General features: G+C 37.3%; 1 protein-coding gene across 2 annotated transcripts in view; it reads right to left on the minus strand.

Moving 5' to 3' along the window:
- LOC102283981 (UDP-glucuronosyltransferase 2C1) overlaps positions 1-14,719 on the minus strand; it is a 33,928-nt gene extending 19,209 nt beyond the window's left edge. Inside the window, exons 1-3 of one of the 2 annotated variants that reach the window (XM_005904056.2) lie at positions 13,999-14,719; positions 7,324-7,472; positions 5,180-5,311 (exon numbers count right to left, since the gene is read on the minus strand). In XM_005904056.2, coding sequence (XP_005904118.2) covers positions 5,180-5,311; positions 7,324-7,472; positions 13,999-14,719 — 1,002 coding nt within the window. The remainder of the gene's footprint in view (positions 1-5,179; positions 5,312-7,323; positions 7,473-13,998) is intronic. The other variant, XM_070372961.1, reaches the window with a different exon arrangement.
- Between the last annotated feature and the right edge of the window lie 7,262 nt (positions 14,720-21,981).

Consider the following 21,981-nt stretch of genomic DNA (forward strand, 5'->3'; position numbering starts at 1 on the left):
CTGATGAGAAATTTGCTGATCATTTTAGTGAAGATATCTTTTATGTGATGAATTACTTCTGTCTAGCTCCTTTCAGTATTTTTTCATTGTTTTTGGCTTTCAACAGCTTGAATTTAATATGTCTTTGTATAGGTCGTTTTGATTTTATCCTACTTGAAGTCCTCAAGCTTCTTAAACTTGTATATTCATGAAGTATTTCATTAAATCTGTAATATTTCATGCCATTATTTATTTAGTATCCTTTCTGTCCATTTCTCTTTTTCAAGAAGTCCTACAGTCTCTATGATTATTCACAGGAAAGTGTCCCGCAAGTGCCTTAGGGTTCATTTTTCTACATTTGCTTTTCTTTCTGTTCCTCCAATTTGATAATTGTGATTATCTTTTCTTCAAGCGTGCTGATACTTCTTCATAGTCATGTCTGATTTGGAACCCATGATGTGAATTTTTCATTTCAGTTATTATAAATTTTGAGCTCCATGTTTTTTTGTTGTTGTTGTTTAATTTTTCCCCTTTATCAGTATTTTACTTACTTTTTACTTCCTTTCCTTCTCTTTATTGTTCTCTTCTTGCCTGGAGAATCCCTATGGACAGAGGAGCCTGGTGGGCTACAGTCCATAGGTTCGCAAAGAGTTAGACACCACTAAGTGACTAAACACACAAAAGGCAAACATACAGTAAAGACAGGATAGCATCCACACAAAAATGATATCAAAACCACCAATGGTGACAAGTGGAGATTACAGATATTGGAAATGTATTTTTGAAATGATATTTGAAATTAAAAGACCAGCAACTTAAAACAAGTACATATATAGATGCTGTACCAAAACCTTATGGGAAATGCAAAGCAAAATCTACAATAGCTACACATATAAAAAAAGAAAACGCAATCCAAGCACAACACAAAGGATAGTTATCCAACCACAAGAGAAGAGGAGGAAAAAAAGAAGGGAAGAAAAAGACCTATGGAAACAAACCCCAAACAATTAAGAAAATGGCAACAGGAACATACACATTGATAATTACCTTAAATGTAAATAGATTAAAAGTTCTAACCAAAAGACATAAACTGACAATTGATAATGAAAACCAGATTCATATATATGCTGTGTACAAGAGACTTACTTTAGACCTAGGGACACACACTGACTGAAAGTGAGGAGATGGAAAAAGATATTCCATGCAAATGGAAAGCAAAAGAAAATTGAAGTAGTGATACTTGTATCATACAAAATAGACTTTACTACAAGGACTGTTACAATAGAAAATAAAGGGCACTACATAATAATCAATGGATCAATATAAGAAGAAGTAATAGTAGTTGTAAACGTATATGCACACAACATAGGAGACAAATGCTAACAGCTTTTATAAAAGGAGAACTCAACAGTAATACAATAATAGTAGGGCACTCACACCAATGGGCAGATCATCCAGACAGAAAATCAATAAGGAAACACAAGCCTTAAGTAATACATTAGATCAAATAGACTTAATTGATATTTATAGGACATTCCATCTGAAAGCAGCAGAATACAGTTTCTTCTCAAGTGGACACAGAACATTCTCCAAGATAAATCACATCTTGGATCACAAAGCAAGTTTTAGTAAATTTAAAATAATTGAAATTGTATCAAGCATTTTTCTGATCACAAAGCAATGAGATTAGAAATCCCCTGGGGCGGGGGGAGAGGGAAGCAAGAAAACACAAACACACGGAGGCTAAACAGTATGTTACTAAACAAACAGTGGATCACAGAGGAAATTTTTAAAAATCTAAGGATTAATGACAACAAATATACAATATCAAAAACATATAGGACACAGTAAAAACAGTTCTAAGAAGGGAATTTTTAGCAATACAATATTACCTCAAAAAACAAGAAAAATCTCAACTAAATATCCTAACCTCCTGAAGCAACTAGAGAAAGAAGAATAAACAAAATCAAAGTTAGTAGAATGAAGTCATAATGATCAAAGCAGTAATAAATGAAACAGAGACAAAGAAAACAGTAGCAAAAATCATTGAAACTAAAATCTGGTTCTTTGAGAAAATAAGCAAAATTAGCAAAACTTTAGCCAACTCATCAAACAAAAAAGGAAGAGGGCTCAAATCAATAAAATCAGAAATGCACAATACAGAAATACAAACGATATTGAGAGTACTAAAAGCAACTGTTTATCAACAAAAGACAATTGCATGACATGGAAGAAATGGACAAAGTCTTAGAAATGTTCAATCTCCCAAGACTGAACCAGAAAAAAAAAAAAAAGAAAATATAAACAAACCAATCACAAGTACTGAAATTGAAATTGTGATTAAAAATCCTCCAACAAACAAAAGTTCAGAACCCTGATGACTTCACAGGCAAATTTTATCAAAATTTAAAGAATCAACACCTATCTTTCTGAAACTCTTCCAAAAATTGCAGAGAAAGGAATATTCTGAAGCTCATTATACGAGACGACCATCATCCTGATATCAAAATCAGAAAAAAGATATCACAAAAAAGAATATTATAGGCCAATATCAGTGATAAACATAGATGCCAAAATCTTCAACAAAACACTAGCAATCTGAACCCAACAATACATAAAAAGAATTGTACACTATAATCAAGTGGGATTTATTCCAGAGATGCAAGGATTGTCCAATATACACAAATCAATCGATGTGATACACGACATTAGCAAAGTGAAAGTCTCTCAGTCATGTCTGGCTCTTTGCGACCCTGTGGACTCTACAGTCTATGGAATTCTCCGGGACAGAATTCTGGAGTGGTTAGCCTTTCCCTTATCCAAGGGATCTTCCCAACCCAGGGATCGAACCCAGGTCTCCTGCATTGCAACTGGATTCTTTACTAGCTGAGCCACAAAGGAGCCCAAGAATACTGGAGTGGGTAGCCTATCTCTTCTCCAGTGGATCTTCCTGACCTAGTAATTGAATTGGGGTTTCCTGAATTGCAGTGGGTTTCGTTACCAACTGAGCTATCAGGGAATCACATTAACAAACTGAGTAGTAAAGCCATATAATTATCTCAATTGATCCAGGAAAATCTTTTGACAAAATTCAACACATATTTATGATTTAAAAAAAAAAAAAAAGCTCTGTAGAAAGTGAGCCTAGAGGAAAGTTACCTAACAAAATAAAGGCCATGTATGACTAACCTATAGCAAACATTATTTTCAATGATGAAAAATAGAGCATTTCTTCTAAGACCAGAAATATGACAAGGATATTCCCTCTTGCCACTTTTATTCATATAGTTTTGGAGAGAAAGAGTTCTTGGTGCCTCTAGCCCTTCCTCAATACCACTCCTAAGCATTGTATTTTAATGCAATGAAAAATGCAATAATTTTATGAAGATTTTTTTAGATTAAATGTTTAAATGGGTATTACTTCTACAAAGCAAGTTTTGAAAGTAATTTGGATATAAATATAAGAATTGCCATAATTATTTGAAAAACAATTTCTGTAATGGTCTGTTTTATCTAAAGCTAGGGAAAAGGTGTCACTCAGTTATAACCTAGAATGATATATATAAAATTACAGTTTGCTGGAACATTGTAAAGTATACTCTTAAATCTTTTACTGGATTATTAAAGCTTTAACTGTTTAAGAATCATTATTTAGGATTTCACTTAGGATTATTTTTAGGATTCATTATTTAGGATTATTAGCAGAAACATTCAGTTCAGTTCAGTCGCTCAGTCGTGTCTGACTCTTTGCAACCCCATGGATCGCAGCACACCAGGCCTCCTTGTCCATCACCAACTCCCAGAATTCACTCAGACTCACATCTATCGAGTCAGTGATGCCATCCAGCCATCTCATCCTCTTGTCGTCCCCTTCTCCTCCTGCCCCCAATCCCTCTCAGCATCAGAGTCTTTTCCAATGAGTCAACTCTTCACATGAGGTGGCCAAAGTACTGGAGTTTCAGCTTTAGCATCATTCCTTCCAAAGAAATCCCAAGGCTGATCTCCTTCAGAATGGACTGGTTGGATCTCCTTGCAGTCCAAGGGACTCTCAAGAGTCTTCTCCAACACCACAGTTCAAAAGCATCAATTCTTTGGGACTCAGCTTTCTTCACAGTCCAAGTCTCACATACAAACATGACCACTGGAAAAACCATAGCCTTGACTAGATGGACCTTTGTTGGCAAAATAATGTCTCTGCTTTTCAATATGCTGTCTAGGTTGGTCATAACTTTCCTTCCAAGGAGTAAACATCTTTTAATTGCATGGCTGCAGTCACCATCTGCAGTGATTTTGGAGCCCAGAAAAATAAAGTCTGACACTGTTTCCACTGTTTCCCCATCTATTTTCCATGAAGTGATGGGACCAGATGCCATGATCTTCGTTTTCTGAATGTTGAGCTTGAAGCCAACTGTGCAGGTCAGGAAGCAACAGTTAGAACTGGACATGGAACAACAGACTGTTTCCAAATAGGAAAAGAAGTATGTCAAGGCTGTATATTGCCACCCTGCTTATTTAACTTCTATGTAGAGTACATCATGAGAAATGCTGGGCTGGAAGAAGCACAAGCTGGGATCAAGATTGCGGGGAGAAATCTCAATAACCTCAGATATGCAGATGACACCACCCTTATGGCAGAAAGTGAAGAGGAACTCAAAAGCCTCTTGATGAAAGAAGAAACATTATTTAGGTTTAATTTTAGAATATATGCTCTTATTTCCAAGTTTAATTAATACAATGTTTACAATAGTTAATTATAAGAAAATGTAGTCCCAAGACATGCTGTGAATCAAACCTATTATTTTGAATATATTTTCCTTTATTCTCTGTCATGTTATTTGTAACTTGTTTATATGCTTCAGATTTAAAAGATTTCTATAAGAACAGCAAAATGTGTTAAATTACATGAATGATTTAAAAAAAAATAAAACCTAGGCTCAAAGCTGACGATACTTTAACAGTAGCATATGATTAATTTTAGTTCATTATTTAAAGAAAATACTGCAATAGAATTTTCTGTTAATAATTCCAGGTTTAAAGCAAGATAGCAATCAAATACCCCCTTTTATCATTTGTACTTTTTCTTTAACACTCACTTAAGTTGAGACTAACAACATCAATAGCCTTTCCTGCATTTTAAAGGTATACTTTACGGTGATCATGGATTTTAAAATAACTATCCCTGAAATAAATATTATCTGACCTTCTGTGGAATCTGGGCAAGTGCTGATGCGATCATATTAGACTTTTCTTCTGAGAGGTTTTTGATCATTGACCCCAGAGTAAACACCACGACTCCATCTTTTCCAGAGCTTTGAACAAACTCTTCAAACTCCTGTGAAGAAAACAGTCTTTGAAATATAAAAGTTTACAGTTATAATAGATGTCACACTCTTTTTTCAATGTGTCTGAATTATTAGAACAAATATGTACTTTCATTATGTTAACCATTTCAGTGTATAATAGATGACCTGAAATCCTTATTCAGTTCAGTTCAGTTGCTCAGTCATGTCCAGTTTTTTGCAACTGCATGAATTGCAGCACACCAGGCCTCCCTGTTCATCACCAACTCCCGGAGTTCACCCAAACTCATGTCCATCGAGTCGGTGATGCCATCCAGCCATCTCATCCTTATTAGGTGAATTAAAAACTATTGTTACTAAAGGCTCATTTAGTAAAGCATATTTGAGGTATGTGTGTGTCTTTGTGCATGTGTGTTTGTGTTTACAAATTATTGACTGCCTGTTATCTTTTGCCATTTGCTGAGCTCTTTACATGTATCACTTAACTTAGATATATGGTGATTTTATGAGATATGTATACATTTACAGATGGGAAATCTATCTCAGTAAGGTTAAGTAATTTGTCCAAGTCTACACAGCAGTAGCTGGCAGAGCAAATTTCTACCTTTAAGTTAAATAGTTCCGGTGCTGTACTTTATATTTAGCCTTAGATGCTAATAAGATTATCTTTCATTTTTCTGATGAATCACTGTCAGTACAATGATACAGTTTTGGTACATTTATTTTTCTCTGTTTTCTAAATTTCTATTTTCTTTTATTTTGATTATATATATATATATATTTTTTTAATATAAGTTTCCACATACACAATTAGGAATGAGGTAGCCATGTAACATCTGACAAGTAATGCCAAAATACCTATAAAACATACTCTGAGGATGATAGGAATATATTAGAAATATATAATTTTGAATTAAAAATAAAAACAGTATATTCAATCATACATAAAATAAAAATAAATCTTTTCATCCTGTGTTGAAATACTAGCAAAACTAAGCCAATTAAATAAGATAAAAGAATGTGTGAGGCTTGAAATGGAAACACAGGGAAGAAATTTATATTAAGGGATTTCTTACATGGTTATGGAAGCTGGCAAGTTTAATCTGCAGAACAGCACATTAGGATGGAGACTCAGAGAAGAGCCACTGCTATAGTTTAAGTCTGAAGGCAGCCTACGGGCAGAACTCAGTCTTTTTTTTCTAGTCACATCTGCAACTAATTGGATGAGGCTTACCCACATAATGAAGAGTAATTTGTTTATTTAGGTCCACATACTTAAAAGTTGATTTCATCTAAAAAGAACTTCTCAGTAACATCTAAAAAATGTTTGTCTAAACAGCTGGGTGCCTACCCAGGCAGGTTAACAGATAAAATTAACCATTACACTATGTTTACAGATGATTTGACTTAAGATTTAATGTTATCTTTACGTTCAGTTATAGCATAGTATTAGAAAAGGAAATGGCAATCAACTCCAGTATTCTTGCCTGGAGACTCCCAGGGACAGAGGAGCTGGTGGGCTGCTGTCTATGGGGTCGCATAGAGTTGAAGATGACTTAAGCGACTTAGAGAAAAAAAAAAATAGCATAGAATTTGTAAGATACTAGGAAATATTTTAAAATTTATATATAATACATTTTCATATGTAATGAATGGATTTTGAACAAGAAAAGAAAATATCGAGGACTACTTCAATCAGATAGTAATACATAATCCAAAATAAAGGCTACTCACCTTCTTACTGTAGTGTATAGTCTAAGAAAATAATGACCATTAAATTCTATGTCTGTTTTCTCTGTTTGGGGATCAAATATTGTTAACAATAAACCAGAAATCATTTTAAGAGATAAATACTCATAGCTGGGTCAGGAAGATCCCCTGGAGAAGGGAATGTCTATTCCACTCCAGTATTCTTACCTGGAAAATTTCATGGACAGAAGAGCCTGTTGGGTTACAGTCCATGGGGTCGCAGAGTTGGATACGACTGAGTGACTAATACTTCACACTTCATTAATGTAGGACAATAATAAACACATTTAATTACCTTAGGTAGGGGCTTTGCAGGCTTGCAGTGCAGTCCTCCAACAAATTCAGTATTAGGTAAGTAAGGCTGAGGAAATTCAAAATCCCAGTAACTTCGAAACAACCACATGTCAGCTTTCCCCATAATCTCACATAGTGTGGTAGGTTTTCCTGAATAAAAATGAAGGATAACAGAGGGAAAGGAATCTGATATGTTAAATGGGAGTTATTTTTTCCACCTAATTTTCTAAGTAAATTCTTAAAGATCAATACTGAGCCTATGCAACCCAACTTAAACCAATTGGCCTTTTCCCCTGAAGAGTACACAATAGTCAGAATATGAAAAAGTAAGCATAGATTTAAGTATGGAACAAAACCAAAAGCCTGTTGCTTTCTCTCTGTCAATGGAATCTTTCCTCTTGAGCTAAGCCTGAACCCATTCATGTGCTTCTACCAAGTACAAGAAACAGGCAGCAATCCTCAGCCTTCTGAGATAGAGTCACACCTTCTTTTCTGGAATTCCAATTCATCTCATCATCATTGCTCCAAAAGCCTCTGATTATATTGAAAAACAACTTGTGCTTTACCCATCTTTTTTCTACTGTTTTCAAGTATGCTATCACAACTAATTACATCCTGAGTACTTTTAATACAATTCTTAAAGTGATTGTCCCCTTTGCTATAGTTAATGAAAGTTCTTATTCTACAAGGTTGTATCCTCATTGGTGAAGATATTGCACTGCATAATAATCTGGTGGTGCAATAGTTTATTTTATAACAAAGCTTACCCAGAGTTTTGGTGTCTTTTTGAAATATGTGCTCCATGTCACTGATAGGAGGAAACCATAGCTATCTGGTTTCTCACCACATGACTTTTTGAATATTCTCCTCGATGTTCTAAGTGTGCTAAAGTTTTGATTAGAAAATATAAGGGATTTGAACCCCTAGGGAGATGCATCTGCATAAGAGATCAAGGCAAATCTCAGTAAATGAGAGGTTTTATTCTGGTAACAACAACATCCAGTTTCATACTCAGCACATATCTTTAGGAAAACGTACATAGGTTTTACTTTGTCATTTATTTTTTTAATTTACTTTTGAGCTAAAATATATTGAAGTTAATTGTTAACTGGGAATATTTCTGTCTAGTAGAAAATATCATCTCCCAAATTACGATTTTATTTCTCTATAGGATATTTTTTGACCATTGTTTTGTCTAACCTAGCACTTTTATTCTAAAATTCCTTTATCCTCTGAAAGGTTTATAAAGAGCTTCTCAATTTTTTGTAATGAATGCTGTCTTTCTTGTTTTTATTTCTCATCAATTATTTGAACATATTGATGACATGTTTTAATGAATAATTTTATAAATTATGTGTTGTATTTTTAAAGTTTGAAAAACATACTTGCAATACATAACATAATGAAGATTTTAAATTCTGAATAGCTAAATTATATCTATATCTTAGAGCACTTAGAGTAAAAGAAATGTGGTTCTTCTATTTATCAAGTTTTTACTCTTCTTCTCAGATTATTGATATAGTCCACCAAAAAAAAAATACTCTAAGTTGCTAATAACTATGGAAGAATCAGGGACAGAGTAATACCCTATCAATAAGGAATCACTCAAAAAGATGTTCCTAAACTGAGTGTCAGATTGCTGGGACCAGAAGTAAACAGACAAGTTCAACCAAGTTGTAGATCAATCAAGGCTTAATCCATGATCAGAAAATGTAATCTAGATGAGATTTTAAGTTATTTTTTTCTTAGTGTTGCCTTTTGTAGCTTGAACTCTCAACATGGATGTGTGATGGTTTCCGCCCACATTTTATGTGGCCATGTCTAGAGATATAAGCACCTGTTTTTGTCACAAAATGCCCAGAAGTTTCAGTGCAACATGTCGACCTTGATTAGGTCATATGACTTTTTTTAACATATTACATATTGCCAGGCAGCAGAGTTCATTAGAAGCACTCATGTTGTTTGTGAGTTGTTGAATAATTTCTCAGAGGAAATATTGAATAGATACTCAAAAAAGGAAGTGGCTATATAAATAAGAGATCATAGCTATAATTTTTTTAACTTTTTAGGAATAAGCACAATTTTTAGTAATGATAGGGTATTAGAGATACATCTGTTAAAATTAGTAACAGGGAAAATAATAAAAATTCATATGAAAATGAAAAAATTCCAAATGGACAAATCATTCCTGAGAAAGAAAAACAAAGCTGTAGGCATCACACACTCTAATTTTAAAGAATATTATAAAGCTATAGTAATCAAAACAGTACATAGGTTTAAAAACAGTCACCAGGTCCATTAGAACAGAAGCAAAGGCCCAAAGATAAACTGATGCATATACAGTCAACTAGTATTTCACAAGGGAGCCAAAAATATTCAATGAACTTACTCCACTACAAAATTATATTAAAATGGATAAGGCTTAAATATAAGACCTAAACCCACAAAATTCCCCAAAGAAAACAATGGGAAATAATTCTTGACACTCATCATGGAAGTGAATTTAAATATGACACCTAAAGTATAAGTAACAAAATTAAAAATGAACAAGTGGAAACTACTTACAACTAGAAGTTACTGCACACTGCACAGAAAAAAAAATGATCAACAAAACAAGAAGGCAGCCTGTGAATATAGAAAAAAAATATTTGCAAACCATAAGTCTGTGTATGTGTTTTTATTGTTGTTCAGTCACTCACTCATGTATGACCCTTGGTGACACCATCAACTGCAGCATGCCAGGTTTCCCAGTCGTTCACCATCTCCCAGAACTGACTCAAACTCATGTCCACTATATTTGGTTGGTGATGCCATCCAACCATCTCATCTTCTGTGGTTCCCGTTTCCTCCTGCCTTCAATCTTTCCCAGCATCAGGGTCTTTTCTAATGAGTCGGTTTTTCACATTAGGTGGCCAAAGTATTGGAGCTTCAGTTTCAGCATAAATCCTTTCAATAAATATTCAGGATTGATTTCCTTTAGGATTAACCGGTTGGATCTCTTTGCCATCAAAGGGATTCTCAAGAGTCCTCTCCAACACCACAATTCAAAAGCATCAATTCTTCAGCACTCAGCCTCCTTTATGGTCCAACTCTTGCGTCCATACATAACTATTGGAAAAACCATAACTTTGACTATATGCAAATGAGCAGTAGTTTGAACATTCTTTGGCATTGCCTTTCTTTAGGTTTTGAATGAAAACTGACCTTTCCCAGGCTGTGGCCACTGCTGAGTTTTCCAAATTTTCTGGCATATTGAGTGCAGCACTTTCACAGCATCATCTTTTAGAGTTTGAACTAGCTCAACTGGAATTCCATCACCTCCACTAGCTTTGCTCATAGTGATGCTTCCTAAGGCCCACTTGACTTTTCATTCCAGTATGTCTGGCTGTCTGTGAGTGATCACACAGTAGAGGTTATCTAGGTCATGGAGATCTTTTTTGTATAGTTCTTTTGTGTATCCTTGCCGCCTCTTCTTAATATCTTCTGCTTCTGTTAGGTCCATACCATTTCTATCCTTCTTTGTGCCCATCTTTCCATGAAACATTCCCTTGGTATCTCTAATTTTCTTAAAGATATATCTAGCCATTCCCATTGTATTGTTTTCCTCTGTTTCTTTGTATAGATCACTTAGTAGGAGTTTCTTATTGCTCACTTATATTCCTTGGAACTCTGTATTCAGATAGGTATATCTTTCATTTTCTCCTTTGCCTTTTGCTTATCTTTTCTCAGCTAGGTGTTACCATCTAAAATATAAGGAGAACTCATAAAATTCAATAACACAAAAATAAATAATTCCTTAAAAAATTAGCTGAAGACCTGGATAAACAATTTTTGAAGAAAAGATTCAAATAGTTAATAAGAATATGAAATGATGCTCAATGTTACTAGTCACCAAGAAAATTCAAAGCAAAGCTACAAGGAAGTAACATCTCGTACCTGTTATGATGGCAATCATCAAAATGATAAGAGGCAACAAATGTTAGTGAGTAGGTAGTGAAAAGAGACACCTTTACACTGTTAATGCAAATGTAAACCAATATAGCCAATATGGAAAATGTGATGGTGACTCCTCAAAATTTAAAAATAAAGCTAACATATGATCCAAAACGTCCACTTCTGGATATAATATAAAAAAAGAATAAAGCAAAACAAACAAGCAAACAAACAAAAAAATGAAAAAACAGATCACTGCACTTTCAGGCTCATTGAAACATTATTTACAATAGCCAAAAACATGGAAACAACTTAGGTGTTTATAAATAGGTGAATGTATAAAGAAAACATGATGACAGATGGAGTGGAATATTATTAAGTCATGAGTAACAAGGAAAACTTGCCATTTGCCTCAACATGGATGAACCTTGAGGATATTATGTTAAGTGAAGTAAGACAGGCAAATATATTACTTATATATGGAATCTAAAGAGAAAACAAAACAAAAACTGAAACAAACAGTAGACACTGAGAAGATTGGTGATTGCCAGATGCTAGGGTTGGGTCATGGTCACAATAGGTAGGTGAAGGTGGTCAAATGGTAGAAAGTTCAAGTTCTAAAGTAAGGAATTAGGGCGTGTAATTTACAGCCTGGTGACTCTAGTCACTAATACTGTATTATATTTGAAAGGTACTAAGAAAATAGGCTTCCCTGGTGGCTCAGAGGTTAAAGCATCTGCCTGCAATGTGGGAGACCTGGGTTCGATCCCTGGGTTGGGAAGATCCCCTGGAGAAGGAAATGGCAACCCAGTCCAGTATTCTTGCCTGGAGAATCCCATGTACGGAGAAGCCTGGTGGGCTACAGTCCACAGGATTGCAAACAGTCGGACATGACTGAGCGACTTAACTTTCAAGAAAGTAGATATTAAGAGTTCTCAAGTAAAAACCATTTGTATTTATGTGTAGTGACGGATATTATCTAGAGTTATTGTGGTGATTATTTCACAATATGTACAAATAGTTAATCATTTTGTTGTAAACCTCTGTTGAAACAAAATTATTTTAAAGCAGGACAGAAAAATTTTGCATAAAGATTTATCTTCCAGTTGAGGCCCTCCCTGTTTTAGTTGGCAATGTGCTTCTGCATTATACATTAACTAGATCCCCTTAGAAGATACAGGAAAGCTTGCTTACAAAAAAGAAAAATTTTCCTCCTTGCACCAGCAAGGTAACTTCTTAGGAGGTAACATTCCTTCCTTAACCTCTTCAGGGGTCACAATGACCCACTACTCATTTTTTAGGACTACATAAACTGGCAATCAAATGTTGTGATGTATAACCCTTTCTCTCAAAAACTTATATGACAATTTTTAACTTCTAATGGGCAGAACATTCCTCAGAGATTCCTGACAGATTTTCTCCAAGGTTATAATCCTCAGATTAGATCAGATCAGTCGCTTAGTCATGTCCGACTTTTTGTGACCCCATGAATCGCAGCACGCCAGGCCTCCCTGTCCATCACCAACTCCCAGAGTTCACTCAGACTCACGTCCATCGAGCCATCTCATCCTCTGTCGTCCCCTTCTCCTCCTGCCCCCAATCCCTCCCAGCATCACAGTCTTTTCCAATGAGTCAACTCTTTGCATGAGGTGGTCAAAGTACTGGAGTTTCAGCTTTAGCATCATTCCTTCCAAAGAAATCCCAGGGCTGATAATCCTCAGATTAACTTAAATAAAATTTTCCATTTCTTTCATAGGTTGACTATTGATTAACATTTTTGTCACTAACTGCAACTAATACAATGTTGCATGCTAATAATAACTCAAAAAAATCTATCTGAAAGTGAAAGTGAAAGTCGTTCAGTCGTGTCCAACTCTTTGTGACCCCATGGACTATACAGTCCATGGAATTCTCCAGGCCAGAATACTGGAGTGGGTATCCTTTTCCTTCTCCAGGGGATCTCAAAAAATCTAGCTAAGGAAAATATAAGAAAGATTCTGCTTTCTCAAGGGTAATTTACCCCTTATGCAAAACTTCCTTAACATAATCACATAATCACCTTAACATAATAAAAAATAAAATTTTCAAAAGGAAAATAGAAGGGATAAATGGACTTGATAAAATAGAGAAAATTTTTGTGCTCAGGGTCAAAAGTCACTAGTTGACCTCTAATGCAATTTTGAATAGAACAAGAACAAAACACTGAGGTGAGTTTTAAAAAATTAGAAATATGATCCTTCAGAAAAAAAAATCTTCCTGTTTTAACACTTTGGAAGACAATAGAAAATGAAACCTAACTACATTATTTATTTTCTATTTTCATGCTTACGATTGCAAACCTAGCCACCAAGTAACCATTACTTCACAGAACACAAATATACAGCCTTAGAAGGTGCAAGTTAATAAGAAAGAAAGTAGTCTGCATAAGAGCAGAAGTGAAAAACAGAAAACTAATCTAAGGTTAGAGAAATCAAGCACACTGTCCGATTTGGGTTCTCCAGGCACTCCAAAATATTATGCATGAGTAGAGAGAATATTCCTTCCTGGATATATTATCAGTATTTAATCATATAACACAAAACCATAAAAAGGCGTTATTATTTTTAAAATTCAAAACAGTATAGCCACAGAAGCTTGGATCTTCTTCACCTAAAATACCTTTTGTGAGTTTTCATACAGTCAGATAAATATTTACATTTTTCATAGTATATAAGAATACTTACTATATACACATTTCTCTTACCTAAGACCTTGCTGTAATATTCATCCCATTCTGGAAATACATAATATGAATATATCACATCATTCACTGTATACAGTAACCAGTTCTCCAGCCTCTGTATAAAAGTCATGTTGTCTGTCAGTCTTGATGTGATACAAGGAATATATGAAGAAGGCATAGGAAGCCCAGCACACAGTCTTTCAATGACATTACCATAGAAAAGCCGAAAAGTGAATATAAATGGAATATTAAGGAGTTCAGCCACCAATTCCCCACAAAATCTTAAAGGGTCAGCAATACATACATCGAACTTGGCTGCCTGTAGTCTGTTGAGTAATTCCTTGTTAGTGACAGCACTGTCACACACTCTTTTGGTTATTAATAAAAATTTTCTGCCTATGTTTGCCAGTTTTATTTGCATTTCCCACCATGAGAATTTTGACATGTCAAAAGAAGCTTCATAGAGAATGGTATTCATCTCTTCCATGGAAGTTTCTTTAGTTACCGAAAGTTGGAGGATCTCCACATTATAGGGAACCTTGGTATGATCAATCAGAAGACTTGGTGAAGGTATCAAGACAGTTATCTCATGCCCACGATGGTGAAGTTCTTCTAGAATAACTTGTAAATTAATCCAATGACTAAAATCCGCAGGCCATACAAGAACTTTTCCCGTCATTCCAGAGTCAAAAAGACATAGATGCAGCATGAAAAGGATGCAGAAGACTTTCACAGTCTTCATGGCTACTTCTTGCCTAAATTAAATCTGGGCTTAAGTCAAGTACATGAAACTCACAATCCAAAGATCTCTCCTTAACTTTCCTCAGTTCATAGTAGGTTGGGCTGAACTTTGAATTGTGTACTTTGTATTATGGATTAAAATGAAAAACAACTGCTTTGGTCGGGGCGGGGGGGAACTCTATAAACTCAACCCCGCAGTCAAAGGCATCAATCTTCAACGTTCAGTTTTCATTATAGTCCAGCTCTCACACCCATACATGACTACTGGAAAATCCATAGCTTTGACTAGATGGACCTATGTTGGCAAAGTAATGTCTCTGTTTTTTAATATGCTCTCTAGGTTGGTCATAGCTTTTCTTTCAAGGAGTAAGCATCTTTTAATTTCATGACTGCAGTCACCATCTGCAGTGATCTTGGAGCCCTCAAAAATAAAGTCTGTCTCTGTTTCCATTGTCTCCCCATCTATTTCCCATGAAGTGATGGGACTGGATGCCATGATCTTTGTTTTTTGAATCTTGAGTTTTAAGCCAACTTTTTCACTCTCCTCCTTCACTTTGATCAAGAGGCTCTTCAGTTCCTCTTCACTTATGACCATAAAGGTGGTGTCATCTGCATATCTGAGGTTATTGATATTTCTCTGAGAAATCTTGATTTCATCTTGTCCTTCTTCCAGCCTGGCATTTCACATAAGCAGGGTGACAATATACAACTTTCACATACTCCTTTCCCAATTTGGAGCCAGTCTATTGTTCCATGTCTGGCTGTAACTGTTACTTCTTGACCTGCATACAGATTTCTCAGGAGGCCAGTAAGTTGGTAATGTGGTCTGGTGTTTTCCACAGTTTCTTGTGATCCACAAAGTCAAAGGCTTTGGAGTAGTCGGTAAAGCAGATGTTTTTTGGGAACTCTCCTGCCTTTTATATGATCCAAAAGATGTGAGCAATTTGACCTCTGGTTCCTCTGTGTTTTCTAAATCCATCTTGAACATCAGGAAGCTCTCACTTCATGTAGTATTGAAGCCTCACTCAGAGAATGTTGAGCAATACTTTGCTAGCTTGTGAGCTGAGTGCAGTTGTGTGGTAGATTGTACATTCTATGGCATTGCCTTTCTTTGGGACTGGAATGAAAACTGACCTTTTCCAGTCTGGTGACCACTGCTAAGTTTTCCATATTTGCTGGCATATTGAGTGTCACACATTAACAGCATTGTCTTTTAGAGTTTGAAATAGCTCAGCTGGAATTCCATCACCTCCACTAGCTTTGTTCATAGTGATGCTTCCTAAGGCCCATTTAACTTCACACTCCAAGTTGTCTGGTTCTAGGTGAGTGATCACACCATCGAGGTTATCTGAGTCACTAAGATCTTTTTTTTTTTTTTTGTATAGTTCTTCTGTGTATTCTTGCCACTTTTTCTTTATATCTTCTGCTTCTGTTAGGTCCATACGATTTCTGTCCTTTATTGTGCCCATCTTTGCATGAAATATTCCTTTGGTATATCTAAGTTTCTTGAAGAGGTCTCTAGTCTTTCCCATTCTATTATTTTCCTCTGTTTCTTTGCATTGATCACTTAGGAAGGAAAGCTTTTTTTTTTTTTCCTTACTATTCTTTAGAATTCTGCATTCAGTTGGATATATTTTTCTCCTTTGCCTGTCAATTCCTTTTTTTTCTCAGCTATTTGTAAGGTCTCCTCAGAAAATCATTTTGCTTTTTTGCATTTCTTTTTCTTGGGGATGATCTTGATCACTGTCTCCTGTACAATATCATGAACCTCCATCTAAAGTTCTTCAGGCACTCTGTCTGTCAGATCTAATCCCGTGAATCTATTTGTCACTTCCACTGTATAATCGTAAAGGATTTGTTTTAGGTCATACCTGAATGGTGTAGTGGTTTTCCCTACTTTCTTCAATTTAAGTCTGAATTTGGCAATAAGGAGTTGGTGTTCTGAGCCACAATCAGCTTCCAGTCTTGTTTGTGTTGACTGTATAGAGCTTCACCATCTTCTGCAGGAAAAATATAATCAATCTGATTTCGGTATTGTCCATCTGGTGATCTCCGTATGTAGCATTGCCTCTTGTGGTGTTGGAAGAGTGTGTATGCTATGACCAGTGCGTTCTCTTGCAAAACTCTGCTAGCCTTTCTGTATTCTGGCAGTTTGTGGAGTTTTATTTATTGTGGAGTTTCCTTTATTATGGAGTTTCCTCGCTGTGGGTGAGGTTGTATGGGAGGCTTGTCAAGGTTTCTTGGTTAGGGAAGCTTGTGTCGGTGTTCTGGTGGGTGGAGCTGGATTTCTTCTCTCTGGAGTGCAGTGAAGTGTCCAGTAATGAGTTATGAGATGTCGATGGGTTTGGAGTAACTTAGGGTAGCCTGTATATTGAAGCTCAGGGCTGTGTTCCTGTGTTGCTGGAGAATTTGTGTGGTATGTCTTGCTCTGGAACTCATTGGCCCTTGGTTGGTGCTTGGTTTCAGTGTAGGTATAGAGGCGTTTGATGAGCTCCTGTGGATTAATGTTTCCTGGAGTCAGGAGTTCTCCGGTGTTCTCAGGATTTGGACTTAAGCCTCCTGCTTCTGGTTTTCAGTCTTATTTCTACAGTAGTCTCAAGACTTCTCCTTCTATACAGCACCATTGATGAAACATCTAGGTTAAAAATGAAAAGTTTCTCCACAGTGAGGGACACCCAGAGAGGTTCACAGAGTTACGTGGAGAAGTGAAGAGGGAGGAGGGAGTCAGAGGTGACCTGAATTAGATGAGGTGGGATCAAAAGAGGAGAGAGCAAGCTAGCCAGTTATCACTTCCTTACGTGTGCTCCACAGTCTGGACCGCTCAGAGATGTTCACGGAGTTATACAAAGAAGAGAAGAGGGAGGAAGGAGGCAGAGGTGGCCAGGAGGATAAAAAGGGGGAATGAAAAGGAGAGAGATAGATCTAGCCAGTAATCAGTTCCTTAAGTGTTCTCCACAGTCTGGAACACACAGAGATTCACAGAGTAGGGTAGAGAAGAGAAGGGGGAGGGAGGAGACAGAGGTGACCTGGTGGAGAAAAAGGAGTCCAAAGGGGGAGAGAGCAGTCAAGCCAGTAATCTCGCTCCCAAGTAAAAATAGGTACTGAAGATTGGGTTCTTAAAGGTACAAAATTGATAACAAATACCATAAAGTGAAGATTAAAAATCTAGAGTAGAGGTTGGATTTTCAAAAATACAATATTAAAGAAAAGAAGAAGAAAGAAAGAAAGAAAAAAAAAACAAAGTCACAAAAATTATATAAAAAAAGTATGTATATGAAGTTTGCTTTAAAAAATAGGTCTTTTTTTTGCAAAATAATAGAAGGTTATAAAAATGAAAATTAAAGGAGTAATAGAGGACTTAAAATTTTTTTTAATTTTTAAAAAAAGAATGATCATAAAAATAGTAAAAATATATCTAGGACTTTCTCTGGTGTTGTTGTGGGCAGTGTGGGGTCAGTTCATTTTCGGATAGTTTGTTCCGACTTATATTTCTCAAGATCTATAGGCCCCTTCCTATGTAGTCGGTACTAACTACAGGGTTTTAACCTATTGCGCCTGTCACTTCCAAGGTGGTTCTGTCTGTTTTAGCTTCTTCTGTTTGCTGGTCTCTTCAGTGTCTGATTTCCACCCTGACACAAGGCGGGCAGTGGTGGACACTTTTTTTTAGGCTCACTTGTTCAGTCGCGCTGTGGGGAGGGAGGGACGCTGCAAACAAATAACACTGGCGTGTGGGCACAGTGTCTCAGCCACACTGGGCCTGCCCCGCTCACAGCGCATGTGCCCTCCCTGCCCACACTGCTCAGGCTCTATGTTGCTCTGCCAGGAACCGTCCGAGGCCTGCCCTGGGCTGCATGCACCTCCCAGGTCTAAGCCGCTCTGGTTCAGGCACTTGGGTAGTCCTCAGAGGTGCAGACTTGGTTGGGCCTGCGTTTTGTGCCCTTCCCAGGTCCGAGCAGCTCAGGTGATGAGGTGTTTGGTGAGTGTGGTTGCTGAGACTTATCGCCTCCCCCATCCCTGCCGCTTGGTTTTCTGGGTGTACAACCAGCGCACCTTCTCAGGCAGATGTTGACTGTCCAGAACCCCAAGAAGTCTTAGTTAGCAAAGAAGCCTGCTTGCAGTTTGGTAGATAATGTCTCTCTGGGGCTGCGATTGCCCCCTTCCAGCTCTGGCTGCCTGTCACAAGAGGGGGATGGTCTGCAGCCGGTTGATTCTGTTCAGTCCTATGTTCTGTGTGCGGGCCTGGCTGTTTCTTAGGTTAGGGCTTTTTGCGTGGTAGCTATCCCACAGTCTGGTTTGCTAGCCCAAGTTAGTTCCCTCAGATTGCCCTGGGGCATTCAGGCCTGGTCCTTACTTTAAGCAATGCAGGCCGCACCTCCCTGCCCAGCCCCCACTTGCTAGTGGCAGGTGCAGGCGTCTGAGCTGCTTCTCCACTGGGGGAGTTACTGTTGGGCTCATAATCTGTGGGTTTTAATTATTTATTTATTTTTCCTCCCTGTTATGTTGCCCTCTGTGCTTCCAAGGCTCGGCACAGACTTGGCAGTGAGAGTGTTTGCTGGTGTTTGGAAACTTCTCTCTTTTTAAGACTCCCCGGATGGAGCTCCATCCCTACCTCTTTTGTCTCTTTTTTTGTCTTTTATATTTTTTCCTACCTCCTTTCGAAGACACTGGGCTGCTTTTCTGGGTGCCTGATGTTCTCTGCCAGCATTCAGAAGTTGTTTTGTGGAATTTACTCAGCGTTTAAATGTTCTTTTGATGAATTTGTGGGGAAGAAAGTGGTCTCCCCATCCTATTCCTCCACCATCTTAGGACTGCTTCCCATCCCTTCATTCTTTCTGGAGTTATTTCTCTACTGATCTCCAGTAGCATATTGGGCACCTACTGACCTGGGGAGTTCCTCGTTCATTATCCTATCATTTTGCTTTTCATACTGTTCACGGGGTTCTCAAGGCAAGAATACTGAAGTGGTTTGCCATTCCCTTCTCCAGTGGACCACATTCTGTCAGACCTCTCCACCATGACCAGCCCATCTTGGGTAGCCCCACACGGCATGGCTTAGTTTCATTGAGTTAGACAAGGCTGTGGTCCATGTGATTAGATTGACTAGTTTTCTGTGATTATGGTTTGTGTGTCTGCCCTCTGATGCCCTCTCGCAACACCTACCATCTTACTTGGGTTTCTCTTACTTTGGATGTGGACTATCTCTTTATGGCTGCTCCAGCAAAGCGCAACCACTGTTCCTTACCTTGGACGAGGGGTATCTCCTCACAGCCGCCCCTCCCGACCTTGAATATGGAGTAGCTCCTCTCGGCCCTCCTGCGCCCACGCGGCCACCACTCCTTGGACGTCCTCAAGCAAGATACATTGCTGTTATACAATCCTTAGTACATGGCTTAAGGAAAAACATATTCTTTAGCAAGATGAGTTGTTTTGCTGTGTAATCATTAGCTCTGGTGTTAAAGAAAGACTCTTTTTAAAAGAAATAGGTTGCTGCCATAACAACTCAGAGCTTAAGAAAAAAAAGTTACATGACTAGAAGGAATGTGGGGAAAAGAGTGTCCCTTTCTCCTCCTCATGGGCCCTGGACCCATTTTTCCTTCTGGGGACCCCAGACTCTTTTTCAACTGACCTAAGAATTAGCTCTCTCACAATGAATACTCAGGGTTGATTTCCTTTGGGATTGACTTGTTTGATCTCCTTGCTGTACAAGGGACTCTCAAGAGTCTTCCCCAGTATCACAGTTAGAAAGCACTTATTCTTCAGTGCTCAGTCTTCTTTATCTTTCAAATCTCACATCCATACCTGACTACTGGAAAAACCATAGCTTTAACTATATGGACCTTTGTCAGCAAAGTGATATCTCCAGGTTTTTTTTTTTGGTTTTAATGACCTAGAGAAAATAGTGTGTCTTTCGTTCAACATGAGAACATTCAAGTTGGATTAAACAGATGACAACATGGATTGTCTCAAAATACATCAATGTACTTAACACAGTGTACATTCACAAGCAGCTATTTTGAATAATATTCAAAATTAGTGCCCTTTTTCCATGTCTTGACAATTAGGTTTTATATAAATTGAAAATCAACATGGGAAATTCTTTGTTTTAAATTAATTTATTTATTTTAATTATAGGCTAATTACTTTACAATATTGTAGTGGTTTTGCCATACATTGACATAAATCTGCCATGAGTGTACATGTGTTCCCCATCCTGAACCCCCCTCTCATCTCCCTCCCCATCCCATCCCTCAGGGTCATCCCAGTGCACAAGCCCTGAACACCCTGTCTCATGCATCAAACCTGGACTGGCAATCTATTTCACATATGGTAATATACATGTTTCAATGCTATTCTCTCAGATCATCCCACCCTCGCTTTCTCCCACAGAGTCCAAAAGTCTGTTCTTTGTATCTGTGTCTCTTTTGCTGTCTTGCATATAGGGTCATTGTTACCATCTTTCTAAATTCCATATATATGCATAATATACTGTATTGGTGTTTCTCTTACTGACTTACTGTACTCTGTATAATAGACTCCAGTTTCATCCACATCATTAGAACTGATTCAAATGCATTCTTTTTAATAGCTGAGTAATATTCTATCGTGTATATGTACCACAGCTTTCTTATCCACTCGTCTGCCAATGGACATCTAGGTCACTTCCATGTCCTAGCTATTGTAAACAGTGCTGTGATGAACACTGGGGTACATATGTCTCTTTCAATTCTAGTTTCCTCGGTGTGTATGTCCAGCAGTGGGATTGCTGGGTTGTATGGCAGTTTTATTTCCAGTTTTTAAAGGAATCTCCACACTGTTCTCCATAGTGGCTGTACTTGTTTGCCTTCCCACCAATAGTGTAAGAGGGTTACATTTTCTCTGCACCCTCTCCAGTATTTATTATTTGTAGACTTTTTGATAGCAGCCATTCTGACCAGTGTGAGATGTTACCTCATTGTGGTTTTGATTTGCAGTTCTCTGATAATGAGTGATGTTGAGCACCATTTCATGTGTTTGCTAGCCATCTGTATGTTTTCTTTGGAGAAATCCCTGTTTAGTTCTTTGGCCCATTTTTTGATTGGGTGGTTTATTTTTCTGGAATTGAGCTGCAGGAGTTGCTTGTATATTTTTGTGATTAATTCTTTGTCAGTTGCTTAATTTGCTATTATTTTCTCCCATTCTGAAGTCTGTCTTTTCACCTTGCTTATAGTTTCCTTCATTGTGAAAAAGCTTTTAAGTTTAATTAGGTCCCATTTGTTAATTTTT

This window comes from Bos mutus, chromosome 6, assembly GCF_027580195.1.
Source record: "Bos mutus isolate GX-2022 chromosome 6, NWIPB_WYAK_1.1, whole genome shotgun sequence".
Lineage (NCBI taxonomy): Eukaryota > Metazoa > Chordata > Mammalia > Artiodactyla > Bovidae > Bos > Bos mutus.